Raw genomic sequence first — 16,621 nt, forward strand, 5'->3', positions numbered from 1 at the left:
GCCTATGACTCCTCCTCTGCTGACCCTCTGTATCTTGCACGGGAAAGTCCTGAAGAGGACCAGGGGGTGGGATGGTTATGATGACTAGTTCATACCAGTGATCACAGCACGATGCTAAGGGTGCCAGAATCTCACTTTTATGGCCAGACAGAACCTGAAGATTTTGGAGGTGGTCGTCGCAAGGAGAGCTGACAGGAAGGAAGCTGTCAATCAGTGTTCCTAAACTTTTTTTTTTTTTTTTTAACTCATGCTTTCTTTTAATGAACCTAAAATCTCACCCACCACCCCCAGGAGAATGTAATGTGCCCCCTCACACACAGGAGATACCCTAGACCCCTGACGTAGATGGTGCCATCAGTTGAACACACTGTTCTGAGGAGGTTAGGTGTGTCACCTCCTACCTGGAAGACAGGAACACGACGGGGCAGGAGGGCTGGGAACATCAAGGTAACCAACCCAACACACTAGGCCCTGGCATTCTTGTCTCCTCACCTGGACAGTGTTTTAGAACCTTGCCCAAATCAGAGATGCCTCCTTTCTCTGCACTAAGTCTTTAGTTGTTTATAAGAGGAATGGGATGGAAGTTTCAGGAACCTAAGAGACAGCAGCCAAGCAGTAATTCTAAGGTAATTTTTTTTTAAATTTTATTTATTTATTTTTGGCTGCGTTGGGTCTTTGTCGCTGTGCGCGGGCTTTCTCTAGTTGCGGTGAGCAGGGGCTACTCTTCGCTGCCGTGCGCAGGCTTCTCACTGCGGTGGCTTCTCTTGTTGCGGAGCACGGGCTCTAGGCACGCGGGCTCCAGTAGTTGTGGCACATGGGCTCAGTAGTTGTGGCTCGTGGGCTTTAGACCACAGGCTCCGTAGTTGTAGTGCACAGGCTTAGTTGCTCCATGGCATGTGGGATCTTCCCGGACCAGGGCTTGAACCCATGTCCCCTGCATTGGCAGGCAGATTCCTAACCACTGCGCCACCAGGGAAGCCCCCAAGCAGTAATTCTATTGATTCCTTTACTCTCTACCCAAGACAGTACCAAGCAACATTCAGGTATTAATCTACATTCTTTTCAGTCTTCCGCAAAGGTGTCTTTGTTTTAAACACTGGAGCAATCTAAGACCCCCGAGATGGCCAGGTCCCCCCAAGAATGTATTACACTTTCTTTCCCTTTGAGGTCTTTAAACATGCCCCCTGAAACATTTACCTCAACTCAAGTCCTGATTCCCTCCCGCTGCCTTACCTGCCATCTGGGCCAGGCTGCCATATCCCTGGGAAAGCCCTTCTTCCCTGACAGCTCCGGGTTAGGGGCCTCCTGCACTTTACCTCAGCATGAACATATGTCACATTATATTGAAAATCCCTGCTTCCTCCCAATACCCAGCTTGGATAGTAGCACATAGTGTGCCTTAATGAATAAGTGACTATAAAAGATGATTAAGTTACAGGGAGCCTTGGGATTTACTGGGTCTTAACAGAAGTCTATCCTAGGTTTCTACCCTGTTCTTTTCAATAACGAAACTTCTTCAGAAAGAATTTGCCTTGGGATAAGCAAATAGTTGATGAGGAAACATCCTTTACAAAATTTCAGCTAGTAGACAGGAATGCATGGTCCTGGTGAGTCACCACCCCAGCACCCCAGGTGGTTAGGCCCCGGGGATCCGGCCTTGTGGGGAGGGGTAGCCACTAGCTCCCCCAGTGTGTGAAAGCCTGTGGGAGCTGGATTCCACGTCCTCTCATTCCCCGGGACATCAACCACTGCCCCTAAATCGATGCCCCCAACCCCAAAGCCCCCCAACCTGATGCAAACATAAAACGAAAAAGACAACCAACCAACCAAACAACAACAACAAAGAATTTCAGCTAGTAAATTCAGAAGGAGTGACAGAATTTGGATAGTACCAATTTGTAACCTCTAATGACAATTGGATCCAGGCAATGATCATCAGTGGCTGCTAAAACCATTCAATGAAAGACTGAAATGGGGCTTCATAATGCATAGATCAGGCGACAAAACCTGAATACACTATTCAATCTTTACGTCACGAAAAGCATACCTCCTGTGATGCAATAGGAAGTACACAGCACCACCTATGAAGTATTCTTGCCAAAAAGCCAAAATTAATCTGATGAAGCCTGCAGAGCTCACAATCAGTTTACAGGAAATACAGGAGACAGAAGAACAAGTTTTAAAAACACTATAAAGGTGAAATCATAAAAATGCAGAATGTGGGAAATTCTATAGAGCAAATGACCAGTTTCCTCAACAAATAAATAGAGAGAGAGAGAGAGAGCGTATAGATTAGAAAGGTTTAAGAAACATCAACCAAAACCAAATGTAATGCAATGTGCGGCCCTTGCTGATACTGATTTGAACATATCAACAGAAGAGTAGCCCCCACTCGCCGCAACTAGAGAAAGCCCATGCACAGCAACAAAGACCCAACGCAGTCAAAAACAAAGTAAATAAATTTAAAAAATATATATTAGTAGGCAATGTATAATAGTGCTTAAGAGCAAATTCTGAATCCAGGCAGCCCAGTTCAGATCCTAACTCCATCACTTACTGTGTAAACTTGGGCAAATTATTAATCTCTCAGTCTCCTTATCTGTAAAATGGGGATAATCTATCAGATTATCCTATCTGATAGAGTTGCTACAAGATAAAAAGGTAACATATGTGAGGCCCTTAGAACAATCCTCAGCACATGTTAAGCTCTATATCAATATTTGCTGTTATGATGATGCTTATCAGACAATTTTTATTGTTACTTCTCAGGGCAAGGACCATTGTACGTTATTCAGCTTTGTATCCCCAGCTCTTAGCATAACACCTGGCATAAATGAATAGTCAGTTGCCTGTTTTTCCCATCTCTAGCCTCCCCGGCCTCCCCACTCAACCTCACCTTTCTACAGTGCTGTCAAAATAATCTCCCTTACATAGCTATGATACTTTTTCTCCCTTTGCTAAAGCTTCCACTTATTCTCTGCCACCTGCAAATTCCTATGCCAGCATAATTTACCCCAAATTCTTTTTCCAGTTAAAGTGCTCTATATTCCCCTTCATACCAAACAGTGGTGTTTGGGGTATCTTTCCATCAGTCTATACCCATATTTGTATCTGAGCACCTGCAAATCTATGCAGTCTAGGGCAGTGTTCAAGAGAATGGGCTCTGGGACTTCCCTGGTGGTACAGTAGTTAAGAATCCACCTGCCAATGCAGGCTACATGGGTTCGAGCCCTGGTCTGGGAAGATCCCACATGCCACGGAACAACTAAGCCCGTGTGCCACAACTACTGAGCCCACGTGCTGCAACTACTGAAGCCCGTGCACCTAAAGCCCGAGCTCCGCAACAAGAGAAGCCACCCAATAAGAAGCCTGCGCACCACAACAAAGAGTAGCCCCCGCTCAACGCAACTAGAGAAAGCCCGCGCACAGCAGCTCGCAGCAATGAAGACCCAACGCAGCCAAAAATAAATAAATAAAATAAATAAATTTATTTTAAAAAAAGAGAGAGAGAATGGGCTCCGAAGGCAGACTGTCTGACTTTGGATCCTGATTCCAGCACTAATTACAATGTAACTGTGGACAGGTCCCTTCACCTCTCCAAATCTGTTTCCTTGTCTGTAAAATGGAGGCAATAATAGTTCCTACTTCAAACCGAGGTGTTTAACATTTGGTCTGCTATCTGGCACATAGTTAACAAATAAATTTTAGCTGTTATTAGAAAACCTTCCTGCCAGTATATCCTTATTTCCCCAACTCCGTGATCCTCTGGGTTCCCCCGCTACCCACAGAAGCTGGTAGTAGGGAAATGGAAGCTGCAAAGGGCGATGGTCATGAAATCAGGCAACACTCTTGTCCGCTTTACAAAAGCACAATGACGATGCGACTGGAGAACTATAATTCAGGACTATAAATATACTGATAGTTTTGGGTGTAACATATCTGCTGTGCAAAACAAAATACTGTACTCCATTCAAAGGGTGGTTACCCTTGAGTCTGTGACCTCTGAAATTAGATGCACCGCTTGGTCTGTTCCTGCATTTTTCATGGCAGAGGGTTCATTGCTTTCATCTGATTCATGACCTTAAAAAGCCTTAACTAAGAGAGTGAAGAACCCTTGACCTTTCAGTACAATGTTCTCTGAGGAGAAAAAATTCATGTGGGCGTCCAGCACCCCCTGGGGAAGTCAGTCGAAATTCCAGTGTTCACTGACTACAGAACTTTGGGGATGCAAAGGCATTAGCAACTCTTTGGAAGGAGATAAGGTACACTCGGGAAACCTAGGAACACTACGGGAACTTTAGCTTAATGTGGTACAGCTACTGAGGTTTGGCGGCCTCCATCAATGAGGAATGTGAGCCCGTGTTTGCAGGTTTCTTGTTAGTGTCTTCATGCGTGTTGGCTGGTGAGGGCTGGGGGGAATGGTTCAACTTGTTTTTCATCAAAAGGGGATAATGTGAGCTTACAGCGAACTTCCATCACTACTACCTATAATTTTCTAGTTATTTTATCATCCATTGACTCTTTTCTTCCAGTAGCTCTGACGACCGAAGGCAAAACTGAAACACGGAAGGAGAAAGCAAAAGCAAAGAAAGCTCCAAAAGGAGGCGAGCACCCGGTCTTTCGTCCTGCGGTCCCTTTAAGAGAAGAACCTCTTGGGACCGGCAGTCCTAACCGACCCCAGTTTTAACCGAAACCTAACCCGGACTTCCCCCTCTTGACTCAAATAAGACCAACTTTGGATTTTCCCTCCCCTATTGACCAATCAGATTCTGTTACCAGGCAGACTTTAGCTGCCGCCGGTGCGAGCCCGGCGCCTTCTGTCTCCGGGTGGCAGCAACAACCAATGGTAGAACAGGCCGTCCGAGTATCTAGGCAGATCGGGGCTGTTCCAGCCATTCAGAAAAAAGAAAATAAAGCAACGCACGAGCCCGCTGGGCCAGGACCGTGGGGCTGGGCTGGAGTGAAGGTGGCTGCGAGGTAGTTTCTCTTTCTCCCTTACCTTTATTGTTGCTTGTGTTGGAAGGCGACTGTTCAAAGGTAGGGAGGGCGCAATATGAGTTGGGAGGAGAGCAGAAAAAGATTTTGGCTGTATTTTCAACTGCTTCTTCACCCATGTGCACGTGCCCCGAATCTGGGACCCCATTCCCCCAGCCGGGTTTCCTACGCCCAGCCCAGGAGTTCCGCTACCCTGAACCCCTCACTTTGCAGCAACGCGGGATTGAATGGAGGGGGAAGGGAGGGAGGTGGGGGCGCGCATCAGGATGGGATGTTGAGGGAGATGACGTAGGGGCCGGCGACGTGGGGAGGGGAGCTGCGGGGGAAGCCGTGGCGAGATTAAGTAATGAGAACTTGGGCCCAGTTTTTTCCAAGCCTGGAAGGGCAGAAAATGTTCGTATCCTTTCTGACCTCCCAGGCAAATTCAGTGGTGAGGAGCATATTAGAGAATTAAACAACTTTGTCTTGTGGTTGTTATTGTTGTTTTTGAGGGGAAGGAGGGCAGTATGGGGTCAGAGGCAGAAATGAAATTTTCTTTCTAACGTGGATTCCCAATCCCCCCTATCTCTTCCTTTACAGTTTTCCACATTTAGGAGACTGCAGAAAGGTGGGGCAGATAGAATGGAGATGGCAAAGATCTCTGGGTATATATGGCCCTGGAGAAGTAATGGAATAATTTCTAATTTTTGGAGAAGGCGAGTTTTAGAAAAAGACCACTGGGGAAATTTGGAGGCTTTCTTTCTGTTTTTCCATCTTTCTGGGTAGAGAGATGAGGAGTGCCCTGGGGCCTTGGGGGGGTGCAGGGAGGGAAGTTAAATCTTCTTGTCCTGTCTTCTCCCAACTCCAGCCCTCATGCCGGGATGGCAGAAGATGAACCTGATGCTAAGAGCCCAAAAACTGGGGGAAGGGCCCCCTCAGGTAGTGCTGAGGCAGGGGAACCCACCACCCTCCTTCAGAGGCTCCGAGGTACCATTTCGTAAGTACTCATCACCACCTCTAAACCTCGTTCCGGACCTGGGGATAGATCCCTGTAGCACTTCACTTCCTCTGTAGATGATCTCCCCCTCCCAAGCAAGTGCATCTGAACAGGGGAGATTCTTAATCATGGTAACAGTTCTTGAGCACCTGCTAGGCTTTTCAGACCTCTTCCTCTCCCTGGCAATCAGACATAGGGATGGGGAAAAATCTTGTGCATGACCTCCAGCTTTCTCCTCTTCTCCACAGCAAGGCCGTGCAGAACAAAGTAGAGGGAATCCTGGTGAGTATTCTGGGGAAGAGGGCAACAGGGAGATAGAATTGGTGGGAGATGAGGATGGTGAGGATATGGGTAAGAAAGGTTTATGCGAGTCAGTGTTGTCTACCCTGTCAGAAGATAATTGGCCTTGCAACTTGCTATCACTTTGACCTTGAGCATCTCACTTCATCTCTGTGACTTCTTGTGTAGAAGCCCAATAGAAATAAAATCAGGTGATCCCCTCCACTCCCCTTCTCACCTTGGTAGCTCCTAAGGGCTCCTCAGGGTACAGTGAATGCAAAACCTCAAATCATTTCTAAGGTCCTTTGTCAGCCTGCCAGTCACTAAGTCAGCTGGACTTTTTAGTAAGCATCAGTGGGTCCTACCTTGGGTCCTTCTTGGCCTTATTATTTCTCCTGCCTCTGTTCCTCCCTACCTCAGCAAGATGTACAGAAATTCTCAGACAACGACAAGCTGTATCTCTACCTTCAGCTCCCCTCAGGGCCCAGTACTGGAGACAAAAGGTAGGTTTGGTGCTAGAATTTTAGATATCAGAGGTTCTGATTCTTAAAGAAAGGCTCCCTAAAAAGGGGCAGGGTGAATAGGAATCCTCATAACAGTATCCTTAGTGGGGAAGAAAAGTCCCTGACCTGCCTTGGTTTACCAGGGAAAGGTGGATTCTGGATGAACTGATTCAGTCCAGCACTACTGAGGTGATAATCTGGATAGAACCAGGGCAACTGTTGGGATGTTAGTAATACATGTCTCTTTTACTTCTCTTGCAGCTCAGAGCCAAGTACACTCAGCAATGAGGAGTACATGTATGCTTATAGGTGGATCCGCAACCACCTAGAAGAGCATACTGACACCTGCCTGCCAAAACAAAGTGTTTACGATGCCTATCGGTGGGTGGATGGGGGGTGGGTGGGATGATGGGCATAGGGCTACCCCCTCATCCCTGGAGAGCTCCCTGCCTTGACAGAGCCTGACTTCTTAAAGGGTTTCCCAACCTTCATCCCCAGGGACCCTCTGAACCCACTCCCAAACCTCCTTCTCTGAGTATCTTCCCACTCTGTCCCCCACGCACTCAGGAAGTACTGTGAGAGTCTCGCCTGTTGCCGCCCACTCAGCACAGCCAACTTTGGCAAAATCATCAGAGAGATCTTCCCTGACATCAAAGCCCGAAGGCTTGGTGGCCGGGGCCAGTCCAAGTATCCTTGACTGGAGAGGTTGTGCTAGAGGACCTGGGGAGGAAAACTTAGTATGTGAAGAGACAGGACTGGAAACAGCCTAACCTTCCTAAGGGGCTTGGAGACCCCCATGTGTTGGTTGCCCCTTAACTTAAACGTCAGATATTGCTACAGTGGCATACGAAGGAAGACCTTGGTATCTATGCCGCCCTTGCCCGGACTTGACCTAAAGGGCTCTGAGAGTGTAAGTAACAACCCTCCAACTGCACTCTTCTCTCCAAGGTAGAAGTCAGAGGACTTGGGGAGACGTTTTGAGGCCTGACCCAGCCTAGGTCATTCTGCACACAGTTTCTGGGTATATAGAACATGCCCTTCTGCCTACCCTACTGCTGAGGCAGAGGAGGGAGAGAATTTGTGGGTTTCTGGGATGGGTTGATAGAGGCTACTCCCATCCCTAGTCTGGTCTTACTTATGGTCAACACTGTGTCTGAGAGGGGTGGAGGGTCCTTTGTTCAGAGTGTGATTGGGCATGTCCTTCCCCCCTGCAGCCAGAAATGGGCCCAGAAGTAACCCCAGCACCTCGGGATGAACTGGTTGAAGCAGCCTGTGCCCTGACCTGTGACTGGGCAGAGCGAATCCTGAAACGGTCCTTCAGTTCCATCGTTGAGGTCGCCCGCTTCCTGCTGCAGCAGCATCTCATCTCTGCCCGCTCTGCACACGCCAATGTGCTCAAGGCTATGGGGCTTGCTGGTGAGTGGACCCCTTCTTATGTTCTGAGAAACCCTCAGCCACTTTCAACATCAAAGGCCCTCCCACATCCTAGGATAGAGACACCTTGGATTTGCCTTCTATTCCTAGAGAGCCTTCTGGGACATACCTTAGACCACCTTCTTTCCCCTGCCTCTACCAGTCAGTCAATCAGAATCGCCTCCCTCCTCCATTCTGTTTCCTCCTCACCTTGTTACCTTTTCTGGCACCTCTGCAGAAGAGGATGAACATGCCCCTCGGGAACGGTCATCTAAATCCAAGAATGGTGTAGAGAATCTGGAGGGCGGAGCCCATAAGAGACCAGAGAGACAGGCCCAGGTAAGGAAGTTGATGCCCTTGACCTTGCTCCCCTGGGTTGGGGGTTTAGTATATCCTTCCACCAGTGGATCCAGTACTTTTTCACCTCCTGTGTCTATTTTTCCTCCACTGTCCAGTCTTCCCACTTTTTGTGTTCTTCTCTTTACTTTTTAGCCTCCTAAGGAGCTGGACCCCCGGGCTGGGGCTGGACCCCCAGCACGCGGCGAGCGAAAGAAGAGTGTAGTGGAGAGCCCAGCGCCAGCAGCCAATAACCCACAGGTTAATGCCCTAGTGGCCCGGCTGCCTCTGCTTCTCCCTCGGGCCCCTCGCTCACTTATTCCACCAATCCGAGTCTCTCCACCCGTCCTGGCCCCCAAGCTTTCTTCAAGCACTCTGAAAATGGCTACACTGCCTCTGCCCCCTAGAGCTGGGGGACCCCAAGCAGCTGTGCCCATCATTAACATGATCTTACCAACTGTTCCTGCTTTGCCTGGACCTGGACCCGGGCCTGGGCCTGGGCAGGCTCCACCTGGGGGGCTCACTCAGCCGAGGGGCACAGAGAACAGGGAAGTGGGCATAGGTGGTGAGCTGGGACCCCATGACAAGGGTGTGAAGAGGACAGCTGAAGTACCTGTGAGTGAGGCCAGTGGGCAGGACCCACCAGCTAAAGCAACAAAGCAGGATATAGAGGATACAGGAAGTGATGCCAAAAGAAAACGGGGGCGCCCTCGAAAAAAATCAGGTGGAAGTAGGGAAAGGAATTCTACCCCTGACAAGTCAGCAGCTGCCGTGGACTCTGCCCAGTCCTCAAGGTTACCACTGGAGACGTGGGCCTCTGGAGGGGAAGGCAACTCAGCTGGAGGGTCAGAGAGGCCAGGGCCAATGGGAGAGGCTGAGAAGGAGATGCTTGCCCAAGGTCAGGAGGATGGTGCTGTTTCCAGAGGAGGAAGGGGCCCCAGTTCCCGGCATGCCAAAGAAGCAGAAGATAAAATTCCTCCTGTCACCCCGAAAGTGAGTGTCATCAAGGGCAGTAGAAGCCAAAAGGAGGCTCTTCATTTGGTCAAGGAAGAGGTAGACACTGCAGCACAGGGTAATAAAGACTTAAAGGGGCATGTGCTTCAAAGCTCCTTACCCCATGAGTGAAAAGACCCCAAAGCAACACCCCCATGTTAGGTATGTGGGGAAGAGTGCTATGTTAACTCTACCTGTCTGCCTAGTAGAGGCCCTTCTTTGCACTTGCTTCTCACTTGGCTCTTCATTCTCTTCTGTATAGACAGCTGAGGCACCCTGTCTTGCATAGTGCCTGGTTCTTGCCTCTTACCTTTCCAGCTCAACACCCTTGGCTTTAGAGTCACTAATAAATCTGTAGTGACCATCTTACCTGGATCCCTGTGCTATCCTGTGGAAATACAGGGATGGAGTATGATGAATGTATAGGTTAGGCATCTTTCAATTTTAAATCATAGAAAACCTAACTCAAACTGGCTTAAAAATAAAAATGTATTGGCTCATGTGACTGGAAAGTCCAGAGGTAGTGCTGGCTCCAGCACTAAAGCTGATCCAATGGCTCAGTATGTCTCTAAATACCTGATTGATTTTCTTCCCCTACTGTTCTACCTTCTGTAGGATCAAGCCTGGTCCACCTCATGGCTGCCAGCACTCCTAGGATTACATATTTTCCTCATTTATGTCCAGCCAGAAAGAGAGGGCATCTTTGTGCCAGGAATCCTAGCAAAAGCCCTAAGATTCACTCTGGTTAGGCCAGCCTGGGTCACATGCCTGCCCCTAACCAGTCACTGTAGCCAGGAGTTTGGTAAATGCTAATTTGCTTATTTATTCTACATCATGGACTGTACCTTTCGAAAAAAGGGCAGGATCAGCCTCCTTAGAATCACATAGATCTCTAAATGGAAACTGGGAGTGGGGAGTTCCTGGGGAGACAGCTGACACCTAGCCACTGCTATGAAGTACCTGTGGTTTTAGCTTGCTAGGCTGAGATCAGCTATACCTGCTTCCTCTTTTCCAAATAGTCTTGCATTTTCCTTACTGCAGCTATAATCTCTTTCATCTTGTTCCAGTCTCAGAAGGAATGAGAGGGAAATCATTCTTCTTTAGGGACTATCTCTTTAGTCTCATTTAGATGACAATCCCCTTTCTTTACATCTCAGAGATGGATATCCTTCCTTTTCCTGTTTCCGAATTTTAGTTTCTACTCATTCCTGCTTCCCTGTCCCCCACCCTACTGCTCTTTCACCATGTAGAGTGAAAGATTTACTCCCTAGTCGTTTTATTAAATTCATTCTGTATCCACCAGGTGTCAGTCTCTTGTCATGTATGTGTCAGGACTTAGCCAGGATTGTAGGGCTTAGGCTATGTGTATGGAAGGGGGTAGCTGCGCATATCAGGGAGCACCAGTAGGAAGGGAATCCAGGTATGTATTTGGAAAAAGCAGTAAACCAGCTGATATTACTTGAGGACCTACTGTGTCTTTTGCATAGGGTAGCTTCTGTCAGGGATTCTCAGTTTTCTTTCAGGGAGCCTTCATTCATTTGTTCATTTATTTCCACCATTGCAGATTTTTAAAAATTATAATATGTAATGTTTGATATCTATAAAGAATATATTTAAAATGGATAAATTATGAAGCATAATAATTAAATGATCCATCACCCAATTTGTACATTAAAACATTAGAAATACCACTGAATTTCTTGTGTTCTTCCCCTATCCTATCCTTCTGCCTCTCCCTAGAGGTAACCACTATCCTTAATTTCGTGTTTATTAATTACCTGCCATATATATATATATATATATATATATATATATAGCCTTTCCATATATGTAGATATTCTTTAAAAATGTATTGTTCAGTTTTGCTTTTTAGCTTTACAAAATTTTATTCCCTAATACTCCCCTGTGGTTTGCTTTTTTATTTCACGTAACATTATTTCTAAGACTCATCCATGTTGTAGATAGCTATTATTCGTTCGTTTTTATCCATATAATATTTCAAGTGCATAAACCACAATTTACCCATCCACCTATCAGTGGACATTTGGGTTCCCAGTTTTTTGCTGTTACAAATAATGCTGCTACTAACATTCTTGTACAGGTTAGTGCCTTTGTTTTTATCATTTATTTACTTATTTATTTATTGGCCGTGTTGGGTCTTCATTGCTGTGCACGGGCTTCCTCTAGTTGTGGTGAGCAGGGGCTACTCCTCGTTGCAGTGCACGGGCTTCTCATTGCAGTGGCGCTGAGGAGCACAGGCTCTAGGCATGCGGGCTTCAGTAGTTGTGGTGCACGGGCTCTAGAGCACAGGCTGAGTAGTTGTGGCGCATGGGCTTAGTTGCTCCACGGCAAGTGGGATCTTCCTGGACCAGGGGTCAAACCTGTGTCCCCTGCATTGGCAGGCAGATTCTTAACCACCGTGCCACCAGCGAAGTCCCAGTGCCTTTGTTTTTAGTAAGATTTCTAAGGTTTCTAAGATGGTTCCTTTGGTCTGTACACCCTCTGAGTTGGAGACTGTTCCCTCTTGTCTCATTCTCTAAAAGGGTTTACATCAGATTGAAATGAACCGTCCCTTGAAATTTTGATAAAACTTACTTGGTAAGCCCTCTGAACCTGGCATTTCTTTGTGGGAAATATTTTAACTATTGATTTAATTTCTTTAATAATTATAGGCTATTTGGGCTTTCTATTTCTTCTTGAGTCTATTTAGGTAAAATGTTTTTCTAGAATTTTGTGCATTTTATGTCATTTTTTTAAAATGAAATTTCTTCCATGTTCCTTTTTGCCTCTGCTCCCTGGGTAGTTGTGTCCTCCTTTACATTTCTTCTGTTTACTTGCGCCTTCTTTTATCCCCCCTTGACCAGCTACACCAGAAATTTATTTTACTTGTCTGATTTTAGCTGCCACTTTGGGCTTTGTTGATCCTCTGCCTTATATATTTGTTTTCTACTTCATTAATTGTGGATCTTATCTATAGTATTTCCTTCTGCTTTCTTTAGATTTAATTTTAGGTTCTTTTACAACATCTTAATTTTAATCTTAATTTTTATCTAATTAATTTTCAAGCTGTCTTTTTTCTAAGCTTTTAAAGACCCACTTCCCTATATTCTCCAAATTTTTCTGTTTAAAGTATTTAAATTATTACTTAGTTCTAAGAATATTTAAATTACCTTTATGACTTTTTTGATTCATGATTTAGAAAAGTTTTATAAATTTCTAAAATCTGGATATTTAAAATTTTATCTTTTTGATATTGATTTTCAGTTTAATCATTTGTGCTCAGAAAATGTGGTCTCTATGATACCAATTCTTTGAAATTTGTTGGGAGTGTTATTTTATATTCTGTAACTTATCTTGGATGTCTAAATCTGTTTTGTTGTTTTCTGCTGACTCCTGTCCATGGCAGCTTATTTCCTTGTATATTTTGTATTTTTGTATTTTGAGCTCCTATTTTGAGCTCTTAATCTTAGATTAAGATTCCTTAATCTAAGGGAATCCAGTAGGCCTAAATTGGGTGTACTTTCCTCCAGAGAGGATATGCATTTGTTTCTGCCAGGAGACAAAGGGTGCTCCTTACCTGGGACTGTGTTAGCCCCTTCAAGAGTCCCTATTTGGGCTTCCCTGGTGGTGCAGTGGTTAAGAATTTGCCTGCCAATGCAGGGGACACGGGTTCGAGCTCTGGTCCAGGAAGATCCCACATGCTGCGGAATAACTAAGCCCGCGAGCCACAACTACTGAGCCCGCGTGCCTAGAGCCCGAGCTCCGCAACAAAAGAAGCCACCGCAATAAGAAGCCTGCACACCACAATGAAGAGTAGCCCCCGCTCGCCGCAACTAGAGAAAGACCACGCGCAGCAACGGAGACCCAACGCAGCCAAAAATGAATAAAATAAAATAAAATCTATCTTTTAAAAAAAAAAAAAGGGTCCCGATTTAATTCAGGAGTCCCAGGTTTTCTCCCCTGCTTTGGCCAGGCCCAGGGCTTAGCCTGTGTTCACAATAATGATACTGGCATTTGTCCCCAGGGCAAGCCAGCTTCTCCTACTGCACATTACTCATCCTTCATAAGGTTTCAGCTCAATGTTATTTTTCCTTCCTCTAGTGATCTCTTCTACTTTCTGATGAGGCCAGCGATGTGCTAAACATTATGTTTGCTGTAATTTATCCAGGATCCAGTTGTATTCTAATGGGGCAGCCCTTTTTCTTCTCCATGCTGCCAGAAGTAGGAGTCCATTACTGTGGTTTTGACATTTCCCTTCTTGTTTTTTAAGGCCTAGGTATTTGTTGGAAGCTAGTTGACTTAGGCACTGTCTTCAAGTCAATAGTGATCATAGCACAGTGTGAGTTATGTTAGCAGTAAGCACAGAGAGCTATGGGAGCCCAGAGGAATAGCATATAGATCAGAAATGACTTCCTAGTAGAGGTGGGTAGGACAAGTCTAATTGATAAAGCAAGGACAGAACAACAGAAGACATATGGTAAAAAGAGCTAAATCATGATACTCATTCTGCTGCATAAGAGGTGTAAATTCAAAGAGATTGAGTAATTTGGGAAGGCTTCATGGAAAAGGTAGGCTTGAGTTAAGCCTTTAAGGTAAGTAGAGCTTAAATAGGTAAAAAAGAGGAGGGCATTCCAGGAAAAGCAGGGGTTTGGGGATAAGGGACGTGAGCAAAGACATGGCAGTACAACCCAGTAAAGAGACCTGGCAGAAGGGATGTGTGTGAACAAGAGTGAGAAACTGGAAGGAGAAACTGGATGAAGAACACACAAACATTGAATGAATGGTTGAAAGTTATCCGTTGATTGAATGAATGAATGAATGAAAGGTATGAAGTCTGCATTAGAGGATGGAGGAACTGAAGTCAAATAGAACCAGCCAGGCAGCTGTTGCCATTATCCATGTGGGAGGAGATGAGGGACTGGACCAGGCTGCTGACATGTTAGAGATCATAGGCATATGGAAAGATAAACCACTGGTGCTAGAATAGATAGAAGCATCCAAAGAAATATTGCCCTCACCATGATTGGGTTTGGGGATGTATCCATTCACTTAGGGAGTCCAGACCACTGGATGATTTTGAGATTTACATGAATATTAAGGGGCTTTTAAGTAGCCTATTTTAAATCTTTACCCTATTTTAAAAATCTAACATGAAACAAGTTACTCTTCTGTAGTTCAGGCAATCTTCAGTTTATTAGATGAAGGGCTAAACTAAGGGTTTGGGGACTGCCTACTGCTTCCTCTGTACCATTCCCTATTCTCTCCCCAATACCCTGTTCCCCACTCCCATTGTTGTCTTTTTTCATTTTAGCCCTATTATAAATTGTTAGAGGTAATTTATAATTTACTAAAATTTGAAATAATCTTTTGCTATTAAACCAAGTCAAACTCAATATGTTTAGTCTATGGCCTCAAATAAATGAATTTATTGTTTATTTTTGTGGGCAACAATCAATTTTCTTAATAAAATCAAAGCAAATACCACATGCTAAACAGAGGAATTAATGTCATTATATATTTGTCTAAGTGTTTTGTCTCATGTTGTGGTTCATCAGTAGGCCTAAGTCCTTTGTCTAGGATCATCCTGCTGGCTGTATCCTATGAGGTAAAGCTAATCTTAATATATATATATATATATATAAAACGCAGTATTTCTTAAGAAATGTTCATGAAGAGGCATTTGCTTACTGGAAAGAGCATGAATTCAGTTCAAATCTTAGCTTTACCAGTTTCCATATGATTTTGAACACTTAGTCCAGTTTTTTCAAACTGGAATCAAAAATAGATCGCGACTCATTAGTGGGTGGTGAAACTGATTTAGCAGGATGCAAAACAGTGTTTTTAAGAAGTGAAATAGAATAGAAAATATCAGCATGCATTGCCTATAGTAAGGGTAAGTATTGTTTCATGAAACTTTTATTTCAGTGAAGACATGTGTATGTGCTCTTCAGTGGTCCTGATTATAAAATCTATTTCTTATTGTGGGTTGAAGTAAAACAGTTTCAAAAAACAATGACTTAACCATTCTGAAGCTCAGTCTCCATAAAATAAAATCTCTTTCACAGGGTTTTAGTGAGGAATAAATGAGGTAACGTTTGTATTCATACACAGTAGGAGCCCCCAAGCAATAACTGCTAGTAGCTTCTTTTTCTTTTCTCTGAAAAAAAGCCCATAATATCTATGGTTCAGGAGAAAAATTACTCTTTATAATTTCTTTAACCATAGGGGTGTTTAAAATATAACTGGAGCTGGGTCCTCTAGTTTTACCAACTTTTGATGAAGAAGCCAACTTCTTTCCCCAGTTTGATGACATTTAAGTAAATAAATGACATTCCTTGACCCTGTTGGTACTTTCCTGCCCTCACACCCCAAGGTGCCACATGCGTACATGCTTTCCCACCAAAGTAAGAGGCTTCACGTGCATACATGACAGTATGGGGTTCCTATAGGGTCACCATGTACATGGGTCATCCATGAACAACCATCTATACCTGTAGCAGCTTCCTGGGACCTAAGATAGAGGTAAGTGGTGCTTTTTTTCTATCGAAAGAGAATCTAAAAAATAGTTTCAGTGTGGTGAGGAATTTTAGAGAATATTATAAATGTTATGCTTTTAAATTAAATATGGGAAACAGAATAGCATTCAGTTTTATAATCTGACAATTAAGGAGACAGGAGAAAAGAAGAAAAGCAAACAGGAAGGGAGGGGAATAATTTAGTCAAAACATTTGTTTGTAAATATTCTTATTAATTCATTTAAGAAAGATAACTATTTTCCCAGAACAACTACGACAACAAACAATCAGACAATTGGCCCTGTTCTGCATTTTTGGAAATCTCTCTAATGCTTGACTGGATTCTCGTATCTGCTTCTGCATTCAATCTGTTGCTGTATCAACAAATATAAACATTTTTTCCTGTGGTAGAAACTAAGGATACAGCTAGGATACAAAGATAAATCCTTTCCTGCCTTGAGGAACTCAGACTAGAGGAGGTTGGAGACCCAGAAATAGAGGGAAACAAAGAAAATTCCAAAAGAAGGCAGAAAGACAAAGTCATAAAGAGATGCACAGAAATTTACACATAAGAGCCCTTAGAGCTATAAACACAGAAAACTTGAAACAAA

At 44.6% G+C, this 16,621-nt stretch overlaps 1 protein-coding gene across 2 annotated transcripts; it reads left to right on the top strand.

Moving 5' to 3' along the window:
* The first annotated feature begins 71 nt into the window (after nucleotides 1-71).
* On the top strand, nucleotides 72-11,186 carry RFX5 (regulatory factor X5). Of its 2 annotated transcripts, XM_082346525.1 has the most exons (11): nucleotides 4,918-5,037; nucleotides 5,575-5,690; nucleotides 5,843-5,971; nucleotides 6,220-6,253; nucleotides 6,671-6,753; nucleotides 7,015-7,134; nucleotides 7,321-7,440; nucleotides 7,582-7,663; nucleotides 7,968-8,169; nucleotides 8,405-8,505; nucleotides 8,659-11,186. In XM_082346525.1, exons 2-11 carry the CDS (start codon nucleotides 5,617-5,619, stop codon nucleotides 9,625-9,627), a joined length of 1,914 nt encoding a protein of 637 aa, XP_082202651.1. In that variant the 5' UTR covers nucleotides 4,918-5,037; nucleotides 5,575-5,616; the 3' UTR covers nucleotides 9,628-11,186. The 2 variants fall into 2 exon arrangements, with proteins under 2 accessions (XP_082202650.1, XP_082202651.1); XM_082346524.1 differs by lacking the exon at nucleotides 5,575-5,690 and having other exon boundaries at nucleotides 72-4,977.
* The last annotated feature ends 5,435 nt before the right edge of the window (nucleotides 11,187-16,621 follow it).

Source organism: Balaenoptera borealis (assembly GCF_965194805.1).
Source record: "Balaenoptera borealis genome assembly, chromosome: 1".
Lineage (NCBI taxonomy): Eukaryota > Metazoa > Chordata > Mammalia > Artiodactyla > Balaenopteridae > Balaenoptera > Balaenoptera borealis.